The 24,033-nt window shown below is 40.8% G+C and overlaps 2 protein-coding genes across 3 annotated transcripts; both read right to left on the reverse strand.

Annotated features, from left to right (window-relative positions):
• Positions 1-1,129: 1,129 nt before the first annotated feature.
• Positions 1,130-5,198, reverse strand: LOC135502299 (rRNA 2'-O-methyltransferase fibrillarin-like). The gene is made up of 8 exons (XM_064795010.1): positions 5,130-5,198; positions 4,545-4,649; positions 4,150-4,370; positions 3,876-4,046; positions 3,440-3,572; positions 2,893-3,005; positions 2,407-2,552; positions 1,130-2,037 (listed from the first exon to the last, which is right to left on the reverse strand). The coding sequence occupies exons 1-8, from the start codon at positions 5,140-5,142 to the stop codon at positions 2,019-2,021; spliced, it is 921 nt and encodes a 306-aa protein (XP_064651080.1). The 5' UTR covers positions 5,143-5,198; the 3' UTR covers positions 1,130-2,018.
• A 361-nt stretch (positions 5,199-5,559) lies between these two features.
• Positions 5,560-22,311, reverse strand: LOC135502507 (probable ATP-dependent RNA helicase ddx6). 2 transcript variants are annotated; one of them, XM_064795415.1, is made up of 10 exons: positions 22,290-22,311; positions 20,484-20,629; positions 20,113-20,191; positions 19,326-19,581; positions 18,946-19,089; positions 18,344-18,561; positions 17,502-17,630; positions 16,937-17,117; positions 16,418-16,571; positions 5,560-16,013 (listed from the first exon to the last, which is right to left on the reverse strand). In XM_064795415.1, exons 2-10 carry the CDS (start codon positions 20,564-20,566, stop codon positions 15,893-15,895), a joined length of 1,365 nt encoding a protein of 454 aa, XP_064651485.1. In that variant the 5' UTR covers positions 20,567-20,629; positions 22,290-22,311; the 3' UTR covers positions 5,560-15,892. The 2 variants fall into 2 exon arrangements, with proteins under 2 accessions (XP_064651485.1, XP_064651484.1); XM_064795414.1 differs by having other exon boundaries at positions 22,286-22,311.
• Positions 22,312-24,033: the final 1,722 nt, after the last annotated feature.

The raw sequence follows: 24,033 nt of genomic DNA on the forward strand, positions 1-24,033 counted from the left end.
GACGTAACATCTATTTAAAAATGCTTTTCCAAAGTGAATGCATGAGGACAACCCATTTGTGTCGTATATCACTGGAAACGCCCGATCACGAAAAAAACCCAGTATATTATACATTTCTTCCCGAATAATTCTAACAGTGACCATTCTCCCATGAAAGACAGTTGCTTACGCTACACAAAAAATCGAAGGTCAACCATATTGAACTTTTGAGATATGTTGAATTTTGCACAAATCAGCGAAAAACGCACTAACTGGCACTGGACGGCATTTCAACACGGGGCCGACGCACATTCCAAGTTCAGTGTACACATACGTCGGCAACAACAGTAAATGCGTAGTTTCTTGTTAGCCGCCAATTGAGTAGTGCTCTAGGTTTCAGAAACTCCACAAAAACATGTCTTTGCCAAAACAACTGCTTAATCAACACTGACTTATTGTGAGGATCGAGAAGTCAATGATTTTAGGAACTACGGTTAGGGCTTGGCCGCGCATGAATACAAGAAAAGTCCCTAATGAGACCTAAAACTCGATCATTATCAGGATCCTTTCGCCCCAGTCCGTGAAAAACAACCGACGCGCCATCTGATGACATTTGATGGCACTGCTTATTTCGATCATATCAGGAGCCTTTCGCCCCCAGTCCGTGAAAAACAACCGACGCGCCATCTGATGACACTTTATGGCACTGCTTATTTTACTGTAAAACTCGATCATTATCAGGAGCCGTCTCGACTTTTACAGGCCATAATGACCGCCTCGGTCATTCTGACACTTTGGATTGCACGAGCACATTGGGACAGCCACTTGCACATTAAGGGGAGTACTGTAGTGAATAACTGTATGCTTCAATCTCCAGGGGGACACCATGCCCATCTGTCCGCCTTAAATTGGGGGCGACATCTTGGCCATTATCAGCGTCAGTACGGTTCCTGCTCATCCTAGACCAGCATCAGTTCAAGGACACAGCCAGGAAAGCACAACCAGGGACCAAAATCAGTGTCCTTACGCGAGAGGTTGTCGACTGGGAAGACATGTCCGCCAAGGGAGATTCCACACGAGCCATTAAATCTTCCCAGCTGGCACCGTGGAGGGTACAACACAGCATCAAAAACGAGTGATACTTGGTGTGATAAAATTTATTCTGGACATAAATTTTACAGTATATAAAATGCTCATACCAGCCATTACAATCAAAACCTTCATTACCCAAGGGCATGAATTCACACACATCAGAAAGTTTTGATTCTGATCTCAAAATTACCATTGAACACAATCAACTATTGACTAAGAACTGGCAGTATATGAATTAAAATATTTTGATAAAGAAGGTCTTGAGGCAGAAAGCAACCATTTTCACAGATCTCAAAATAGTCATCGCCCATTCATTTAGACTTTTTGTGAACATCCTTTACTATCGGAACAATATCCGACAATAAACTCTGTGGCCCAAAGCTTTTCCATAAAACTAGAATACGAAATTTTACAAAACCGTTCATCCTCTGTAAAATAACATTCCGAGGCATGATGCTGACTTCAGAACTGCCCAAGGATCAGAAAAAAAATGTAAGGCTTATAAGAACCCAGTATTGTCATAATCTTTGAACAGAATACCCAAGTCAAAAGACTCAATGTCGGCAAATGAAAGGTTCAAATTTACAGAAATCAAAAAGTGACATTAGCAATGTATGCTAGTACCCACTTGAGAAAATTCATAAATACATGATTGCTATGGACAAACTTCCCCACCCCCAAATCAAACACGCCCCTAAGCCTCTCCACAGCAGGAACTGAAAACTTATTTCAGCACTATAACTTTCTCATTTGCAGTATATTGCGACTCATGTCCAAGGAGGAAATAAAAGATGACATGTCCGAGTATGATTTAGAGACAAAAGACGGCAACTTCCAAGTCATAGTTTCATTCAGAGTTGACGTCAAATTCAAACACTATTCTATTCAGTCTCTTTCAAAGTCTTTTGCATGAACACACAATAGTCCTTCGTGTTTGCGTCCTATCTTCACTTCTTTGGTGGGGGTCTGAAAAACAAAACACACTAAGGTCAAAATCAGAATCTTTTCACAACAGTCAAATTGACAGCAGTTTCAAAGAAGACCAAATCGTGCAGCCTTCCTCCCATGCGATGACACCTCATGACTCAGTTCCTCAGTGTGAATGATTTCTCAATCAAGTTGCTCAGTAGCAGAACTGGTCACAATATCATCATCGGAACAAAATGTCTTCACCATAAAGGGGTCACCACAGGTTTCTTACCCTGGTAATTATAAAACTTTTCCCAAACTACACGAGGGACCCTCCCAAAAAGAAGCCCTGAGTGAATCCAATCTGGCATCACCTAATTGTACTCTTCCGCCATCAGAAGAAATCATCTGTTAGCCAAGTCATACCTGTATACTCCCACAACAACAGCATGGTCCCTCTCATACGGTTCTAACGTTAACTGTTCCTGGGGTTTGATTTTCTCCGCCTTGAGCTTATTCACTTCACCGGCAAAAACAGCTTCTGGTGCGGCCGTGGAATCGATGCAGTTGGCCTAAAATGGAAATGTTGACCTAAATAAGATGGTTGGGACTAAGTCAGGGAAGGATCGATATACTAAAATACAGAATGTATTTGTTCCTCAGTGTGAAAGATTTCTCAATCAAGTTGCTCAGTAGCAGAACTGGTCACAATATCATCACCGGAACAGAATGACTATCAGTATTCCATAGCTCTCCTTGATGGGCTGGAACAGAAGAGATCTGGTCATCTAAATCTGACTTTGAACTGGCCACGTCAGAACAGAGACTGCACTAGTTTGGAATTGGACAGGGCTATCTCTGCCACTAAGCCAACACCTACTGATGACATCTAAAAAGATGCCCAATGCCTACCTTGATTGATATAACGATGTGTCCGGAGTTCTTGAGGAAGTGGTGCGCATTGATGGCAACGATACGTGCCTGGTCAGGTTGCGCTACGTCGGCGAATATCGTGTCGACCATACCTGGAAAGATGACCAGCAGAAAGAGTAAATAATATTGCAGTCACCTGGCACATTTGGACAGTTTCCAGTTAACGTTTAAGTATTTATTTGTTCCTCAGTGTGAAAGATTTCTCAATCAAGTTGCTCAGTAGCAGAACTGGTCACAATATCATCATCGGAACACAAAAATGACTTTTCTGTCATCTTCAGCTCGGGTCGACTTGAAATCATACCTGCACTTTACTTTGAGCTGACTCTTCTGAAGATTGGGTTTAATTGACAAGATATGATTTCAAGACTTCTGAAGCCATGTGCAAACTGACTTGGCTGGAGGAAAACCCTAACAAGTCAGTCAACTTCAACACGTGAACACATCTGAGAATTTGATGTTGCCCTTTTCCAATTTAAGAAGAAGAGAAGGACATAACTGGCAACTGTAAAACTTCTCAACTCACCGACTAACATTCTGTATTTATGTGGATGCCTGGCGTCCTCGATGATCGGAATGATATTCGTCCTCTTCTTAGCAACATTTATAAGATCTCGTCCGCTTCTGTGTGAGAATTCAACAGCATAAACAAGTCCTTCCTGTAACAGAAGAGAGTGGAATGTTTTTCTTGAAGCCATTTTATTCAGAGTTCTAATCAGGTACCAAATATAGGTCAGTTGTGTTCCTCAGTGTGAAAGATTTCTCAATCAAGTTGCTCAGTAGCAGAACTGGTCACAATATCATCATCGGAACAGATATGATTTGAGCCTTAAAACAAAGTGCCTCAGAAGGGATTTGAACCCATGACCCCTTGGTCACAAGCCTGGCACTCTAACCACAATGGCACCATGCTCCTCACTTAGTGATATAAACCTTGCACTTGGCTAGGACACCATACGTACCGGTCCAACAATATCTGAGACGTGACTGACGGTCGTTCCTGACGCAGCTCCCAAATACAACACCTTACTTCCTGGCTTCATGTGAATCTTGTCAACACCACCCAAGATGGCCGCTGCTAACTTTGATCGGAAAGGATTCCACGCCCTGTACTCAATTTTGATATCTCCTGTCTGAAAGAGGAGAGAAAAATATGAGTCTTAAGTATTGACTTAAGAATGAGAAATATGTATTTTACGACTTGAACTGTTGATGTGACTTGGCATTGTCTCGTACCTCTACACTGATTTTCTTCTCTCCATATACAGCATCACCGGGCACCATATTCTTCGTTACTAATGCATCCTCCTTGCCTCTGGCGATGAAGACACCCTCGTGCCTGTGGGGTTCAATGACGGTTGTGCGGCCACCTCTCATACCCCCTCGGCCACCACCACGCCCCCCTCCTCGGCCGCGTCCACCCCCTCGGTCACCACCTCTACCTCCTCGGAATCCACCTCAAAACAAACACGTTCACAGATTAAGTATGAAAACAAAATTGCAAAAATAAATTACGACATTAGGCCTACTTCTTTGTATAATCTTAGTGACCCAAGACTTTGTAATCTTGTAGCGAGCACAACACTTGGTATTGAAAGGGTTTCTATAGGATGAAGTTTAAGGTGTCTTACCTCGTCCACCTCCGCGTCCTCCTCTATCACCAAATCCCCCGCGACCTCCTCCACGTCCGCCGCCAAATCCCCCTCGACCGCCCCGGTCCCCTCTTGGTGTAAAACCTAGAGAAAAGCAAAAAAAGTTGGAACAACAAATATCATCCATTCAGCGTCCTCCGGAATGTTGCAGGAGGAGGTACAAGTAGTAGGCTAGATGATCCGATGATCGCAACTATAAATTCATTACACAACCTTTTTTTGGCAAAACTCGGTCCTGACTACATTTCAAGACGTATGCACAGTAGTTTGACATTGTCCTTTAACTGGTAACGACAGGAACTGGACAAACTCATGAACTAAGACTAGGCATAATGGACCATGAATGATTCGGCGTGCATGTAGTGTGCAGTGCACGAGTGCGCGCGTGCATGCCAATGAAATTTCTCAAAAATCGACCCAAAACAATCGCACTTTTCAGCAACACATCACAACGAAACAAGGTCTTTTAGACTTTCTGTGGTTTCCAGCAATTATTAGCAATCACTTCAATGATTCTGATGACTCTGCCATCAATATTTTTCATTGTTTTTTATCATTTTATACCTGGTCTTCCCATGTTTTCTGCTCAAAATCGAATCCACGTGTTTATGATGGCTAGTGCGCATGCGCGACTACGTTCCATTTGTTGCGACGAGGTGGCAGCACTATACTTCTTACAGGTTGTCCCAAAAACCTGGATTGGTGTCCTCGACTATTCAAATACACGGATAGGTTGGTAAGATGTTCCACCAATGTGAACAACCAATGATAAGATCACAAATAGGAATTGGGTCCAATCCCAATTTCGGATGGATTTCAATTGTCATCATTCTGTTAGCTTTCAATATGTCGCATCAAATTGCCATATCCACTCATCCCTCTGTCACATCTAGGAATCTGTCCTGTTCCAAAGGCCTTTATCAAGATGCTGTCGTGGAAATAAGCCTTGTGTTTAGTCGACAATCTGAAGAAAATAGCAACTCAAATGCATCAGTATTATTGGATGGAAAGTTTTTATTTTCGTTTTATCCATTACATTACAAATGCTCAGAAAACAAGGGAAAGATGACTTTGCATGCAAAAATCCATGGATTGACAGTTTATGCTGTTAAATCAGTCAGGTGCCATCAGGGCCACCAAGATGGTTGCACCTTTGTTGCAATTGAATAATGTACATCATCACAAGAATAGTGTTGTCATCTTGAAAGTCAGCATGGCACCTGACCAATTTTACAGTAATGAAATCACTTTTTTTAATTCATAGAACTAGGACATTTTTTTAGACAGAAATACAATAGTTGTGTCCTTTCAATCAAACAAACTCGGAATTGAAATAGTTTTTGCAACAAAAAAAATGTTTGCTGCCAAACAGAAGAAGATAATATCATTGAGAAGAAACTGATACAATGAGCATAAGTAATGAAACAGAACCAGTTTTCAACAAAATGGCAGTGCACACCAAAATCGGGATATCGCAATTATGTCAATTGTTTTCTCATCAAAGAGTTGTGAAGACTTTTTAAAAGTTTGTTAACGAAGCTAAAAAGTGGTGAATTAGCTTATTTCCAATTCACCTTTAACTATGTTAATCCAGAAGAGCTGAAATATTCATGTTTTTTAAGTGCTATTTTTTGCATTGACAAAACACTCGTGAAGATTTCACTGAGAACAGTAACCTTTCTTGCATTCAACTGTAAGCAACAGGAAGAGTTTTATGGCGACAAAAGCCCACTGAAAATCAAGGTGCTCTAGTGGGAAATGGTAATTGGAAAATAGTTGAGCCACTGGTGACAAAACACATCGCCTTTCTAGGCACTGTATGGCTCTGAACTCATGAGACTGTGACACAGAAAGTAGGCCAAAGTCATTCAGAATGGAATACAGATTATATGAATTGGAAAACGATTCACAACTCTTTGACAAGTTACATATAAACACAAAAATCTTCAAAATCATTCCAAACTTTTGTTCTTTAAATGACTGCCATGTTTTATTTTGAACCACAGGATAATTTTGACTGAAACCATGGCAACTTAACCATCTCGGGAGATCGTTATTCAGGCTTCGAGATGGCATCATGTACACTAGTAGATGGTAAACAGACACCAGTTACCATGGCAACAAAAAGTTGGTACAATAGGATACCACCTGAGGTTCGTTGGGAGAATGTTCTTATGTTTTGTTTGTTATTTCTTTATTTTATACCAACAATTGCTTAAAAATAAATAAACATCTTCAAAAAACTTTATCACTTTGAACATCTGAATTGTTTTCGTGAAAGTCATCTCATGGTGAAGAAGGGTGTCCTCGTTATTCTAAATGGGAACAGAAACCGCTCCCAAAACCAATTTCAAATCTTGATGATTTGATTTTTTAAAATTTAACACTCTTAAAGTTTCAAAGTTTTCACAATGAACTTTCTATGTTCCTCTCCACCAGTAATTTTGGTCCATCACGAATCTGGATTCCCGTCTCCCCCCACAAACAGCATGAAATCATTTTCACAATGTATTCAGATATTCAAAGTATTTTTTTGGTTTGGTTTTTGGAGACCATGTTTTACCAGCGACGCCTTGGTCCCCTTGCATAAATGATTATGCAAAAACTTTGTGCAAATACCCTCCGTGGCTGAGGGTTCAATTTTCATTTCATTCAGTTTCCAGGGTGGATTAAGGTATTGGTTAAGCTTTATAACACAATAGAAACAAGGCCCTCCCATTACAGTGTTGGAGGGGTACAATCGGATAATAATAATAAATGCGGGCCTACCGCCACTCAAAGTGAACAAATCTTTTGTTTGTTTCTTTTGTGTTGTCATTTCCTCTCCAGGTAGACACGTATTTGTCTTAGGCAAACTGATACCTTTAGCCACCGTGGTTTCTATCAAACTTAAAAGATTTTATTTATAAGATGATGATACCCCCAGCACTTGATGAATTGGGAGGAGGGTATGTGCACTTTGTTGCTGGAATGATTCAGACTGAAATCACTCCTGGTGTCCTCGAAAAGAAATAGACACTTCTTAACCAGGACAATAGGTTCACCTAAAGCAGTTGCCAATTTCTCCACCCTTGTGCGTTATGTGATCTTGCAGACATCTGCCAGTCAAAACATATGCTTTTGTTTCAAACTGATTTAACTTGACGTAGCCATGTGTACAGGACGAGGCGTGTTCATATGATTTTAAGATCAGTACCTTTGTTGGTTGACAGTCTTTCTCTGCTGCTTGAAAAATCTTAGAGGTCAACTCAAGCAGTGCTGTCTCTAAAAGTAAGGCACCGATGGAACACCGCCTCGGGCATATTGGCCAAGGCTGACACCAAAATATACTAGAGCTGACACCAGAATATACTAGAGTTGACACCAGAATATACTAGAGCCGACACCAGAATATACTAGAGTTGACACCAGAATATACTAGAGTTGACACCAGAATATACTAGAGCTGACACCAGAATATACTAGAGTTGACCCCAGAATATACTAGAGTTGACACTAGAATATACTAGAGTTGACACCAGAATATACTAGAGCTGACACCAGAATATACTAGAGTTGACACCAGAATATACTCGAGCTGACAGACTTGAGTTCAAAACTATTTCGGGTCAAAATGGGAGAAATTGGCAGCTTGGAAGTGTAACATACATTAGGCACAATAAAGTCCTTTGTGATGTCATAAGCCTGGCAATTGCAGAACCGAAAAGTCGTCATTTTATAAAGTTACTTTTTTCGACAATTCCAGAAGTCCAAATCAAACACTCGATTTCTTTATGCTGACTGCCAACATGGGGCCTTTCAAAAATTATTGTGGAGAAAAGAACAAATCAGTTTGTGTGAATTTTGAAATTGTGTACAAATTGATTCTGCAATTGCCAATAAAACAGGCAGGACTAGACGATGGTTCTTAACCAGTTCTGACCAGACCTCACCGGTTTAAAGGGAAACATTCCAGTAGTTGAGACATGGATTGTCCCCTGAGCTGTGGAAGTGTTGAAAGATGGACGGATTAGAAAGCAGGCAAGACTTTTCACTTCCAGGCAGAGCAGTTGGTCACGGCAACAACTCTCATCTGGGAACTACTTCTTACGAGGCGCCCAATCCACACAAATTTGAGAGTAAACAGGACATTGCTTTGGCGATTAATACGCATCACCTTCTCATCAAAACTCAAATTGAGGAAGTGTTTTATGACTTCGTATTAGGATGATTTCCAGCCTGCAATCTGACCCATCCATCAACACACGATGGAGAACTAGTTCACACCTTGTGCCCCTACACCAACACAGATAAAGACCCTGACATCTCTGGGCCATTTGATGGTCAATCATGTCACCAATGACCATGAAAAGAGATGTCACTTTCACGTCATCAAAGATAAGTTTGACCATAAACTGTTGCTTACTTTGTCACGAGGGCCAGAACCATATAAACATTGCACTTTGGGAACATCCACATTTTTTGATCAATATACGATATTGCCATTTTAGTTTTGTCAGTCTGTAAATCAACAAATGATTGCGCTGCTATTTTAATGGCGATTCATGAAAATTTCAAAAAAAATTTTTTTTCAAAGATTTTCATTTTTGACAAATTACCGATTTTTTCTTGAATTTTTTTAAAGAAATATTTTTCACAAATTTTTAATTTTTTGCAAATCTTTTTTTTCAAAATCGGCCGATATAAAACGCCCTGGAAAATATGGCATTGATGTTCCTTGGGATATCTCGTGCACATCATCATAAATAATCGTGACTTCCTCTGCGACAGGCAAGCAAACAGTTATTTGAGCTTAATTAGTTGACAAGTACGACAATCAGCTAATTAGCTCAATAAAGCTGTCCAAGTTAATTTCTTCCTTGATCCACGATGGGCAATTTTCAGACCACATCAGAGCTGCAGAAATAACCCAGCAGAGGACAAGGAAAAAGATTTGTTTTGGAACAAACTTAAAACTCAGAACCCTGAAGTCAATAAATTGGAATCAGGGCTCGAGTTTAAATGAAAGAAAGGGACTTGGTATACAATACTTCAGTCCAATACTTTCATTGGATTTGCCTCTTCGGCAGAATCTGTGATCCCTAAAGATCCTTCGAATCTCTCAATGATTCAATCAGAGCACATTCATAAATCGTAACTCTGTCTCCCTCGTCAACAATCATGACTAAGCATGCACAATACATCTGTGCACACTCACCTCTCCTTACACACTCGATGATACACATGTTCCTGTAGTTGTACTCAAATTACATGTACCACCTATCGCCACCCTGAATCTCGGTAAGTTGGAAAACCACTCTGAACCTCAGTAAGTTGGCAAACTGATTCTAAAGTACAGAGGAGAGTTGAAAAAGTGTGAAAGATTTCACTGGAAACTACCACCTTGAGAATGAAGAGAACTATTGGAAAGACGACTCGAACAGATTCAAAATAGATAACAATATTGTGGGTTTTAACAATTTTAAAATTTTCCAGCACGTTCTCTTGGTGGTACTAGAAATACACCCATAACATCGCCACCTATACTAAAACTTCTGAATCGACAATTTCAAATAGCGCTGTCCGTATTCAAACTGGGATTTTACAGGAAATAGTTCAATCCGACACTGTTTGCCATCTCTTCAATGCTTAAAACACTGATGGTAACATTCATCATTTCATATCTCAATCTATTACAGTGTTGTCAGCATTTTTACACAATCGCTAGGGATCATCACAAAATTAGTCGAAATAACCGCTCAGTGACTAAGCAATGAAATTCATTCTTGCTGCATTTTCATTTATGGTCTATATTTTGTTGCAGAATCATTTCTGAACTAAATGAATTGATAAGGTAACAGATTTTTGTTGCTAATTGCTTTGGGATTATTTGCAACTAATTAGGAGATGATCAACTTCAAGATTTGTGCGGACGATTGAAAATCAGAAAGTAATTTCACACCGTCGGCTTCTGTCTTTTCAACTTCCCCAAAGGAAATTCTGGCGAAGTTTTCACATTGGAAGTTCAGCGCCCAGACAAGACTTTAAGCCAAATAAATACACCTGGACTGGAATCATAAAGGAATACACCGAATTAAACCTGCAATGGAAAACCTTGGCAGAGCTGATGCACTTCATTCAAACTATCTGACGCTTGATTGAACTAACAGTGCTTCTTCACACAGCCGTATAACGAACTCTTCAAAGTAGGTTTAATCTTTTTGAAGGAATGAATACTAATTGTGCGACCATTCCTTCCAACTTTTCTCTGAAATCATTCCGTTACAACACCTTAAGCCGGCTCCATTTGATCAAGAGTAGCCCTTATTTTATTACCACATTGTTGGAAGAGAGTTGGACGGGCAAACAAGCGCGGAAATAATTTGAATGAAGTGAATGTCGCACCAAGTTCCCATCACAGGAACTGTAATCACCACTTTTAAATACCTTGCCTATCAACAAAATTTTTTACAATTATATTACAAATGGAGTTTTTTGTGACACACTGTACTTTCTTTCTTGATGAACAAACAGCCTATAGAATTTGCCAACGTTCCATCAGAATTGTCTATAAACCTTGATAATAAAGTACCCTCTTCTTAAATATCCCAGGAACTCAGTGGAGTGAGGGGCATCTATTCACAGTTGGTCGGACATGGGACAGTTTTGGGGAATCAAACTTCATAACTATTTGTTCATGCGACATTGCTTCTTTTACCGCTCAAAAAATCTGTCTTATCTTTTGTAGCTGAGTGCGACTTACTTTTTCAACCAAAAATAGGCAATTTTAGAAAGTGACCTACGGGGCACCTCATTGACACCATTTGTTTACCAATCTCGCACCACACCATGGCAGTGCGTGTGAACATAAAACATCACAATACATATTTACAACTCATCAAAATTGGTACCAAGCATGCGAGAAGAGCACCACATCCTTCCCTCAGGAAAGCGGTTTGGCCCTCTTCTCCGCCATTGGTGATTTGCCCAATACCAAACAGACTCTGTAGATGACATCATCGCCATTATACTGGACAGCAAACATGACGTCATGGACAGCAAAATAATGAAACCACGTTACAAAGTTTATATTCAACAGTATTTTCCTCAGTGTTGAAATACACCAAACGGCATAGCGTCAATTTTAATTACACTTCAAGATTGTTGCACTGACGTCCCATCATTGTTTTACCGTCCATAAAACATGTTTCAATCTGAGGCCATAAAGAAGGAGAAGCATTTTACTTTGGAAGCACACATAGATACGGCGAGTCTTTTCTGTCAGTTTAAAAACCTGCTCACTGCATCTCCAACCTCAACATGCAACAGAAGACATAGGAAGACTTCAGATGCAAAAGATACTAAAGCCACCAGAGGCCTTTTCGAGTGAACACATCTTTCTGCTTCGAGGCTTATATTCTTTTGCTGTACGAAGTGTTTCATTTGACACGATTTACGATAGAGTCAAGCATGTTTCGCACTGAAATGAGTGAGTACGATGCGTTGCGAAGTGTGGTACTGTCAGTTACCTTTTACCATAATCTCATTATTTTACCGAAATCAGTTTTCGCAGCTTTTGCATCCGATCTCTCCATATGATACCAGGAAAATTCGAGAATTACTCTGCCAATGCCGGAGACTGTTTCAGTGTGGTGACAACCATAAATGGTCCAAGAATGCAGAGCCTGTCTGACATGGAGCGTCGACAAAAATTTATAAGACTCGCTTATATATTTTTGGCGACGATGATGACAATTACGCTTTAGAAAAATAATCTCAAGTCCCAAGATAGTCCCAAGAGCTGTGCGACTATTTCTCACACGTAACATTTTGGAAAGGTACAAGTCTGTCGCAGTTCTGACCAGGTACAGGTTCACAAATTTACAACCCTGTTACATATGTAACTGAAACTTGACTTCCAAATATTCTGATCAACCACGTATGACAACGGCTTCATGTTTCAGTCCAAGACACATTTTTGCATGCAGAAATGCAGCCATTTTATAACCACCTCACAATTGGTCCAGAAATAATCACAAGAAAAAAATTCCCTAAGTGTCATCTTAAGTATTTGACAAATTATCTGTTGTGATTCGTGGGTTCGAGAAGTTTTTAAAGAATAGCCTCAAATGTTCTTGTATTCTATCAAGTTTGAAATTTGACTCTTCTTTAGAAAGTTCTTGACAAGCATTTCCCAAGTCGAGGATTTATTTACACCATGGCGCCCCCAATCAGGGTGTTGGTACACCACTAAGAGATCGTTGCGACACAGACAACTTTTACCACTAATGCCATTCACCCTTTTTACAAAAGGATATGTCGATTTGTGTTCCTCAATTAGCCCAAGCAATGGGGGAAGAAACCTACAAGCCCGAATGAAGCGGACGTTGAAATGCATGACGGGCCTATCGCCAGCCGACATAATTACAGCCTTATTCACTCGAGTTTTAGAATACACAAAAGAACATCATGGAAATATGAAGTGAATTTTTGCAGCAACAGGTAACAAGGGCATAGCACGTCTAAAATGACCCCCCACCCACCCAAGTACAAAAAGCAAAAATATTCCCAATATATATGTACAAAATGTCCTGATGAAGCTTTGTTTCATGTGCCGAGTCTTTTGTCCGGGAAATGTTCTGGACAGGTTCGTCGTCATCACATTGGATATCACTGATAAGACTGTCAACGGCCGCATGGTTTTTATCGTTTATTTTATTAGAAAAGCGTTCAAAAACCTGCTCACAAAATGTGTCCCTCCCGTGACCCCCGTATGAAAATGCATCCAGACGTGTGGTTTGGTGATGAGACATTCTATGCCGACTTGCTACGCGTTGATGGAAGAATTGGAACACCATCGAAGAGAACCAACTATTACCGAGGAAGTCTTTATATGATCGGAGAATATTCTGTCCAAGCTCAGAGAAATGTTTATCAGAAGTCGTCTCAGTGAATTTTTGTATTTCACTTTTGCCAACCCTGTTTTTTTGCCTGCTTTATCCAAACCATTGAGTTCTAAAGACCGGCAACTGAAAGTTACAAGCAGATCTGAATTCAGCAAACTTTTCTTTTCTACTCACGGAGGGTAATTGGCAGACAATTCAGGTATCTCTGCGTCATTTTAAACAAGAGACGCTCTCGAATATGCCATTTGAATTGAAACAATTTACAAATTTCATCAAACCAGAAATTATCACGCGAACAAGTGTACATATCTAATATTTTCAAAAAGAGACTTAGGACATCTCTCAAATAGCTGGTTCCATTCTGGGGTGTCTACAGCTCGCGAGAACATGTTGCCAATAGTCTGACAGACAACTGGAAGTTAGATAACCTTACAAGTGTTCCATTTTCAGATTTTTAACGTGCAACGATATCACACAATACTAAAGGCTTGAATGAAATGAAATGGTGCCGAGTAAGTTTCCACCTAAATGTGATATGTCGTTACCTTCAAAGTTACACAGGGTGGCCCAAGAAAAATGCACGGCCTAAACTTACCTGAAAGAGCGAAGGAGCGAGAATTTTTTTGCTGGGGCTACAATTTCGCACGCCTTTTTTCCTGGTTACTGTACCGGCAGGCACGATCAATTTGATTGGTTGTTTTTGTCATCTCTGCCCAGTTTAAAGACACCTCAGCTTTTTATCAACAGAACCATTATCATTTTATTTTGAATTTCTGAATATGCTCCCTGCTATCCAATCTCAAACCCAACTCTTTCTAGGCAGAATTTAAACAACGCATTTTCGGACCACACTGTATCATGGCGTCCGCATCGGGACATCGGCAGTCACATGACCTTGGATATGAGGTTATTACAAAATAATGAAATGACGATAAATGAATCGCTGACATTTGCCCAAACTTCTGTAGTACTTGTAAACTTGCTTTCGACGCAACTGCACAACATAATATCATTTCTGCTAGGACGCTAATATTTCGGCACGCCCTCACAGGAATGTTTCTTACTGTACAGCATTCTATAAACAAAAATAATTTACGATTATTCACGTCCATACACTCGTGGATCATGGTAGCTCAACCTTCAAAGGGCTCAGGGTCCCAGGTACCACACCAGAGGCTAGTTTTTAAAAGTTTGTTCAAAACACTAAACACTTGATGGCAGCCATAGTGGAACTCTTCATATTCCAAATCTTTCTATTTTTGGTAAGTCTATTCTAATTCTGACAAATCTGTTTCGACTCCAAATTCTCTTCACACGACCTCAGTCTTTTGAAGGCCGAGCTTAATACCAGAACTCCGCCAAACCTAATGGCATTTGTACAATGGTTAGAAGGCACATTATTATCAATACCAGACTTTGCTAAATAACCGCCAAACCTTGTTGAAAGTGAAGTTTTTTTCAAATTTTTTCATCATCGATTCGTACATTTCAACTGATTTGACAGTTTCTCAGCGTCACCAACCAATCTCTCAAGTCACAAATTTAGCAAATACGACAAAAATTTGCGGCAAATCATATTAGTAAAAGGGGCTGAGCTGCCTCTGAAGTGACTTCACAGACACTGCCGCTCTTCAAGCAGCAACTTCGGGGCACGGCAAAAACTCGGCATTTCCTGAAAGCGGTCGGAACTTCTCCAGCACCCGAGTCTTTCTGTTCAGAATTTAGCACAAAACGGTGCTGCACATTCCGTATCTTGTCTTCCCACAACAAGGCAACAAACAGCTCCCACTCCTTCTTACTGAAAGTAGTGCGCGTATCGCGACTCCACCCCTTCAATCAACAGAGCCGACTTTCCACAGGGAAAGAATTTCTTCATTTAATTTTGCCAGGCTGGACTCTCTTGCACAGAAAACATTCTCATCACTTTATATTTGAATTGTCTAAGTGGTTTCACAATTTCCCAAAAGAGCCACACGCCAGCTTTACGAAATTCAATCCCCGTGATCAAATGACCTCGTTTCGACCGTACCCCGAAAAACAACACTGGATTGGAGTCTAACAATGCTGCAAATGACCAACCAATCAGATCGGATCAAAAAATAATATCCATGAGCCTATCCGGCTAAAATTTTCAACGAGTACTTTCATCGGATTCTCCCGATATGAGAACATTTTTCATGACCCGACCCCCGACAAGTTTGCAAGCACATTATTTCACGTCATTCTTGATCCAACAGCACTCAGAAAAAGAGCGTCCGTAACCTTTCACCTTCAACATATTGTCTGCTATAAATAGCGTAATGACTGTCCGTTTTTCGACTCCACGTGACCATACGCACAGTTGATTCAGTCCCCTAACACTAGATGGCGTGAGATGAAGTATGATTTCAATGCATTGACTCAAAGACAGGAACAAGTTTATTTCGTTTGCGTTTTTGCGATCTATCCCAGAGGCTCCTCCTCTGCCTGGCCGAACTCGGCAACGTAGAGACTCTTGTCGATTTCCTTGGGGATAGGTTTGATTTCTGTTCCAAGTTCCTGCTCGATTCGGTGAAGAGCGAACCTGAAAATGCAGAATTCAAATGTCGAACTTGAAATCATGACTTGACAAAGTGGACGCCATTACCACCAGGCCATTGGTCAATATATTTACATAGAAATTAGGCAAAGTGTTCCTCAGTGTGAAAGATTTCTCAATCAAGTTGCTCAGTAGCAGAACTGGTCACAATATCATCATCGGAACTACTCTTGGTAAAGCGCTTCTCATATCATTCTGGCCAAAGGTACTCAAGAATATGACCAGATCACATATAGTGGTGTTGCCCAACACCAGAATATCCTTAGAGTAGGCCTAACCAATGCTGTTCTGTGGTTTCAACTAAAGCCAGTCAACTATGACACCAGCTACTTGTGATCACATTCGTCAACAACACATTTTCTGACTTGAAATCAAAGTCGTCTCCTTACCTGTCATTGTATGTGATGAGATTGATGGCGAGGCCAAGATGACCGAAACGTCCCGATCTACCGATGCGGTGAAGGTACGTCTCAGCGTGTTTGGGGAAATCAAAATTGATGACGACATTTACGGCTTGAATGTCAATACCTCGAGTGAATAAGTCTGAAAGGAAACATCGAGTCAGTTATGTAAACGTCGTTCCATAGTGTCACAAACCACTCCAGGCTGCAATAGTGGCCTAATCAAGACAATTTTGAATTCAAATCCAGGCAGTGATCAACATTTTATCTCAGCAACCATTCACTGCAATAGATGCCTTGCTCATCAATAATCAAATCTTGCAAACAAATTTAAACTGTCATTTGTTCCTCAGTGTGAAAGATTTCTCAATCAAGTTGCTCAGTAGCAGAACTGGTCACAGTATCATCATCGGAACAAACTACAGTAGAACCTCTCTTAAAGGACACCCATGGGACTGACAAGTGCTGTCCTTACTAGAGAGGTATAACCCTATTGATGCAGCCTACCTGAGCAAACCAAGTTCCTACAGTCACCGTGCCTGAAGTCATGGAATACCCTGTTCCGGTGTTGCTGCATCATCTTAGCATGTATGTAGAAACACGAGTAGCCAAGCTCAGTGATCTTCTTGGCAAGAAGTTCAACCCTCTGCACTGAATTACAGAAGATTATCGACTGGTTGATCTGCAGCTGAGAAACGAAGAGAAACCAGAAATCAACATTTATAGCAACAGCTTCATACCTGATCCAACACTACAGCACCTTTTGACGGGTTCCCTACACATGGGTGGGCGAGGCAAGTTAGACAAAGACACCTGCCCAGTCATGTGTGGAATGCAAGATTTCCCCAAGCTAGAGTCCTTACTTGAACTTGGCCAGAAGGGAATCGAGTGGATGCGACTGCTCCCTAAATTAAGGATAGGGAGGAATACTGGCCATTGGACACCACCCTTACCACAAAGCTCTGGAAGTCTGTGGCAGAACTCTCTGGGACAGCCAACTTTGTAACCATAAATGGACTGACTCTCAAGCGTGCATCTTAAACATCCAAACACTAAAGAAGAAAGGACTTACTTTTGAGAAGAGTGTGTTAAGGCAGTGCACTTTTTGTTTCTCCTGCACGAATGCGTAATATTGTGAGACGCCCTTCAACGTCAGTTCGTCCATCAAGTTGATCTCGTAGGCATTTTTTAAATACCTCCGCTGTAATCGAAAACGCAAGATGATTAGGAGATATAGCTGCTATTTGCCCGGAACATAAAACACACAGAAATAGGAAGGAATTTTTGACAAAGGCAATGCACTTCAACACCTCCTACCAACGGACCCATATGACACGTCCAAACAGACTACCAATTTTATGACATTATCTGGCATTATATTTCGAGAAAATTGACCGGCCATGAAAAAACCCAAAATGTTCACGAGTGGCTTCGGTACAAAGGTTGCTCAGAGCGCTGTGATATAAAATCACTGGACATTCATACAAATAAGCAGAACAAATCACTATTTCCTCATTGCAACTTTTGTACCTTGTGAAGATGATGAGTTGACATGTGCGAGTGTCCCAATGATCCAGTTCCAATTGGGGTTATAGGCCTAATGACTCTGTCTGTGACCAGCAACAGGAGTCCATCTTAAGCTACTCTCAACTTGGATGGCCTTGGTTTGCCCTGGCATGGGCACTAGCTACCAGGAACCTAGACAGTGGTGATCCTTCTGAAAGTCGAAGTAGTTTAGGGTAGGTGTCGCTCAAGGACACAGTAGGTGTCCTGCTCAAGGACACAGAGATAAAACACTAGCGATCCTCCAGTGAGTCGAAGCCATGAGCTAATATTTCTGAGCCGGATACTTGACACTCTCAGCCTAACTGTACCTCTACGAAAGTCAATAGCATTGAGAATATTATATCTTACCACAAACTTCTCAACAGTGGTCGGAAACGTGGCTGAATAGAGAAGAATCTGGCGATCGTCCGGCAGAAAGCTGATAATCTCGTCCAGCATATTTTTGAAATCTTGTGAGAGGAGTTTGTCTGCCTCATCAAGGACGAGCATGCTGCACTTGGAACCCTGCACCAGCCTTTTCTTCATCAAGTCTAATACTCGACCGGGCGTGGCAATAAGAATGTGAACTGGAAAGATATTGAAACGGAATCTTGGTAAAGCTGAAGACTCAAAATCATGCACCAACTGACCAAATTCATTGGAGAACACAGACTACGAGATAACAAGCATAATGAAAGTTCTGGACCATTTTTAAACCTGCGGTATGGCATGAAGTTACTCAGAGCGCTGTGATATAAAATCACTGAACATCATAAAATAAGCAGAACAAATCACTATTTCCTCATTGCAACTTCAATACCTCATGATGCGTATGATGCAACATAGCTAGCAGACAATTTCTTCTCCGTTAGCTAAAACGTTGTCTCTCAAATCACAGGGATTACAAAGAGCCAAACCAGTTTTATCTCAACAGACCCTACCAATTTGTACTTGTTCACCTGAAAACTAACCTGGATTGTCCAATCGGAGAATATCATCTTTAAGATTTGTACCACCAGTGGTGACCATAACATCGCAGTGTACGTGCTTGCCAAGTTCTTTACAGATCTGGCTGGTCTGGAGAGCTAACTCTCGCGTCGGGACAATCACCAAAGCTGAAGAGGAAGCAACAACCATTTGAATTGAAGAGAGTTGTCAGTTAGGTCTGCAGGCAGAATGTGAAGTCTCCATCAACCATGCAGACCAATGAATCTAGGACCAGAATGACTGACCACCCTTAACTCTGTAAAAAATGCTTGTATGCAGGCAAACCACGGCCAAACATACACCAGTACACAGTAAACAAGGTATACAACTCAAATTAGTTCTGATTTTCTAAAACTGAACTTACCTTGTGGGTGTCCATTTTGTGTTTTGGCATCAAACTTTGAAGGGTCGCATCTTTCTATGATCGGCACAGCATAAGCACCAGTTTTTCCAGTGCCGTTTTTAGCACGGGCAATAATGTCGCGTCCTGAGAGGGCAATGGGTATACTCGCTTCCTGGATCGGTGAAGGGCGCTCCCATCCTTTCTCAAATATCCCCATCAATAGTGGGCGCTTCAGGCAGTAATCTTCAAACTCATTTCCTTGAGTATCCGTCACATCCTACAATCAACAAATGGCGGCTAAACTTTAGAATCCCCGATCGGAAATGATGTAGTTTGATCGCATTCAACTATAAATCCATTGAACAGTGGTGCTTGGTTAGTCAACCGATGACCTTTTTTTGGGGTGTGATCGGGGATTCTAAATTCGTTCCCAAATGGCTCATCAGTCTAACCCAAGTAAACTTATTTGGATGACTTTGGACTGGTATCTGTTTCTTCCTGTTCGCAAGCCTGCTTCAGTGCAGTAAATACTTTTCGTTTCGTTTTCAGTCGTTCAGTAAAGAAGTTGCTCAGAGCGCTGTGATATAAAATCACTGGACATCATACAAATAAGCAGAACAAATCACTATTTCCTCATTACAACTTCAATACCTCATGGACGGTTTGTTTGAGGGCTCACACTTGCACGTTCTGCCTTCACACCCGCAGGTTGAGGTCCTGTGCTCTTAAGGTTTAAGTCTCACACTTGTGTATTGTGGTGTCACCTCCATGAGAACTTAAAGTGTTCTAAGTTGGCGCAATTACTTACGGAGGTTTTGATTCTGTTGTCCCTTTCAGGCAGCTTTAACTGCGACTTCCATCCTTCTCCAGACGGAGGCTCAGAATTTCTGAAAGGAAAGGCCGAATTGGCTCATCAGTCACAGAACAACAGTTCTAACCAATAAGTTGACAAGATATAATGGACTTCGCAATCAAGAAATATCACGAAAACTTCTTCCATACATAAAATCTTCCGATTGTGGTGATCAGAAGACCGCTGGATAGCGTGCTTCCCTTTTATACTCGAGGATTTGATGATTCATTCCAAACGGTTTTTGGGAGATTTGTACCAGTAAGCAAATTGAAAATATAGTTAATATAGATTAAACAGGCAACTACGACAATAATTTTTCGACTTACTTGACAAGTCCAGGTTTGAGCTGACCCTGTTGGTGATTGTTGGTCGAATTCTGCTCGACTTTGGTCGCCATGGTGGCACGCATCAAAATAATAGTCAGGCAATAATGTCTTGAAACGCAGCTGATACGCTAGATAAACAAGAACATCTGCAACGAAATAAAAGGATTGTGTCAACAGGGATTCTGTCCGAATCAAAGCTAGTGTGCTGGGGTTGGTGGGTGTGTGGTGAGTTGACTCAAAATGTTTTCAGTAAAAAATGTTTCGCTTCTTAAATAAGTATAATTCAGTGACCTGTCGTGGCGGTTTTTTTTTATCCAACTGGCTCCAATCCAAATGGCCAAAGTTTGCATCACAAATCATGAAAACAAGATTGCATTACAAACAATATCCTCCATTAGACATCAAAATGCAGTTTATAAGATCCATTAAGGCACTTCTACTGCTGGTACCAGTGTGAGCAACATGAGACATTCTGTTAATATGTACGAACATTATTTTCATTTCATTCTTCTAACGAAGTAGGTCATTTTTTCATGCGTCATTCTGGGTCAACTACCACCGATAAAATCATAGCAAGTAATGCCCACATATGCAGTTATCTTAAATGTTCCTCAGTGTGAATGATTTCTCAATCATGTTGTTCAGTAGCAGAACTGGTCACAATATCATCATTGGAGCACATTAAGACATCAATTGTGGCACTCTGATTCTTTTTCTTCAAAACATGTCAAGAGGCCTTACTATAGCCGACTTCACTTTGACCCTTTGTTCCAAGAGAAACGTATCACTCATTGACCCTTTTGAAGAAGTTTCTGGGGGCATTGACCATCATGCGTTTCACCGCGAACAAAGGGTCAAAGTGGCATTATCTGAAGTCGCCTTAGCCTTAAGGTTGCGAGTGTGCACATTGGATTTATTTTGGCTCCGAGTCGTCGGGTCAAGTCAAGTGTAGCGGCCAAAACTGGGAGACGTGTTTCTTAATCGGCTTATTCCGTACATATGTACATAACATCACACTTCCCATGGTTTTAGCCGATTCGTCTTTGACTTTGTTGAAAATGCCTATACTCCAAATACTGGTCACGGCATACGTAGTCAGTGCCCAGACAAACTTCATTTTGTGGAAATTGTCTATGGATTCATTGGATCGTTTCACGACGTTTGCGCTCGAAATTACCACACGGCACCGCGATCGACAAGTAACATTTCTGTACAGGATCAGGAAGGGGCGCATCAGAATGCAATTGTTGCAAAAGAAGAAACACAAAAAGATCCCCTTTTCGGCTCAAGTGATGTATAGCGGCTTAAACCATGGGAAGTATGATGTTATGTACATTCATGTACGGAATAAGCCGTGTATGATACACTTCCGACAGTCTTTACTTTCACTTCACCACTCTTTTTTTCTTGGATTATATTTTGGAACGTTCCAGAATTCAACGAGCAGAGAACAAACAAACCATTGGACTTCCATCAGACACTACAGGCATGAGTGGTCGGTATTTGATGGGGAATCATGTTATACGGCGTCTGTTTTCAATTGTTTTGTTTCTTTCACTCTGTGCACTGTGCATTAGTGTTCAATCAATGCATTTCGGTGTACAATGAATCCATTCACTGAGCCGACTGAAAAACCCCTTTGATTTCGTTACTATTTTCAATAGAAGTCAGCAATGTTACAAGTCACAATTTACAGAGGCAAAAGATAAAACACAACACTTTGGAATAGTAATGGTAGTTTTTTATTTACTTATTTCATTTGGGAGGATGACATCGGATTTAATTCGAAAGATCAGACTTACCTACACAATGTCCAATATGGCTGTCGTGTATGCTAATGAGGGAACGAGATTTAAACTCAGATTATTTCGTTTGCAGACGAAAATAGACCAATGCAAGCTGTCTAAAGCAACACATAAGATATGAAATCAATCTTTACATCAATTCAGCAATTGGAAAAATGAAGAAGTTGTGAAAATTCAACATTTCAGGGGTCAACCTGGGTCAAGGTTAAAGATTGCAGCTAAAATAAGAACTCAACTGGAGTGAAAACTGGCAGGGCCTATTCTACAGACCAAAGACTTTGCAGACCTCATTTTTTGGCTCTCACTTCTTTATTAGTGGAGATTTTCATGAAATCTAAAGTGATATTAGGCCAGAAACGGTTTCCGCATATGCTCAGAAAGAAATTTTTGACAAAAATTAAATTTTAGTACCTTGATTTTGAAGAAATAAAAGTCTGTAATTCTTAGAATTCTAAATAAGAAAAAACAGACCAACTTCAAAGGCAAATTAAGATATTTTAAAAACATTTTTTGAATAATAGATTTAGTTTGTTATGTGAAGGGTAATACAAAGATTATGAATATTTCAACAAACAATCGATAATTTTAATAGTTAAAGAAATATCACGAATTTTCTGAACACCTCTCAAAATAATTTCACCAATTTATTTCTGGTCGCAATATTGATGAATATGAATATTAATTAGTTTGAAAGATATTTGAATGTAGTCAAACTTGTCACGTGTCATTCAATCAAGGATGAACTTGACACCTGCGCGCGTCCTCGTCCTTGTGCAGACTGACACCAACCATTCTCGCTACCACATCTCATAGGCCGGCCTCATGGTACGTCACCGCTGAAATGACTCAAGTCAAGATCAATATTTCCTTATATTATGCTACCAGATGTTCTTGGCCAATAGCGTAACTCGATTCACATCATGTGATTTCAAGTCATCACATCGTATCGGATCCAAAAAAGCAATAACGGATCCAAAAAAATGTCGTAACGGATCCTAAAAGTTATTTGCGATGTCATGGCGGACTCGCAAAGCTTCGTCCGCCATGACATTTCTTCGTCCATCAAAATTCCATATCGGACTCCCAAACATCCACTATTTGTATATTAATCATTTTAAAAAGGCATATCGTCCGGTTAGACAATCACAATGTGAATTTTGATGTTGAGTACTTGATTCCAGCCAGTAATGCACGGTGCCCGCTGATGGGCTCCCAAAATCTGCAGCACACCAAGTAGCATACTCATGCTAGGTCCTTATGCCCGTAAATCGGAGGATCAGAGGCCCTATGACAAACTTTAGACTAGAAGCATCTCCAACCACCTCAGCGTCTTTCCGCAGTCAATTATTAGTTACCATCGTAAGCCTTAGAGGGGGCAGATGGAACTGTACATGTTTAAACAAGAAGACATATAACCGTCATCTGATATGCCACGAGATCCTTCACCGTCAATTCCTTTACCGTCTTCGGATGCGCATCTGATATGCCACGAGATCCTTCACCGTCAATTCCTTTACCGTCTTCGGATGCGCATCCGATATGCCAGAGATCCTTCACCGTCAATTCCTTTACCGTGATGCGCATCCGATATGCCACGAGATCCTTCACCGTCAATTCCTTTACCGTCTTCGGATGCGCATCCGATATGCCAGAGATCCTTCACCGTCAATTCCTTTACCGTAATCGGATGCGCATCCGATATGCCACGAGATCCTTCACCGTCTTCGGATGCGCATCCGATATGC

Source organism: Lineus longissimus, chromosome 18 (genome assembly GCF_910592395.1).
Source record: "Lineus longissimus chromosome 18, tnLinLong1.2, whole genome shotgun sequence".
Taxonomy (NCBI): domain Eukaryota; kingdom Metazoa; phylum Nemertea; class Pilidiophora; order Heteronemertea; family Lineidae; genus Lineus; species Lineus longissimus.

Coding starts and splice junctions, on each gene's coding strand:
- LOC135502507 (XM_064795415.1), bottom strand. CDS start 20,566: ATGCGTGCCACCATGGCGACCAAAGTCGAGCAGAATTCGACCAACAAT. Junction 20,192..20,483: donor CTCAAACCTGGACTTGTCAA/GTAAGTCGAAAA, acceptor CTTTCCTTTCAG/AAATTCTGAGCCTCCGTCTG. Junction 17,631..18,343: donor CCACTGTTGAGAAGTTTGTG/GTAAGATATAAT, acceptor TTTCGATTACAG/CGGAGGTATTTAAAAAATGC.
- LOC135502299 (XM_064795010.1), bottom strand. Junction 3,573..3,875: donor TCTCAGATATTGTTGGACCG/GTACGTATGGTG, acceptor CTTCTGTTACAG/GAAGGACTTGTTTATGCTGT. Junction 3,006..3,439: donor TAAATACAGAATGTTAGTCG/GTGAGTTGAGAA, acceptor TCATCTTTCCAG/GTATGGTCGACACGATATTC.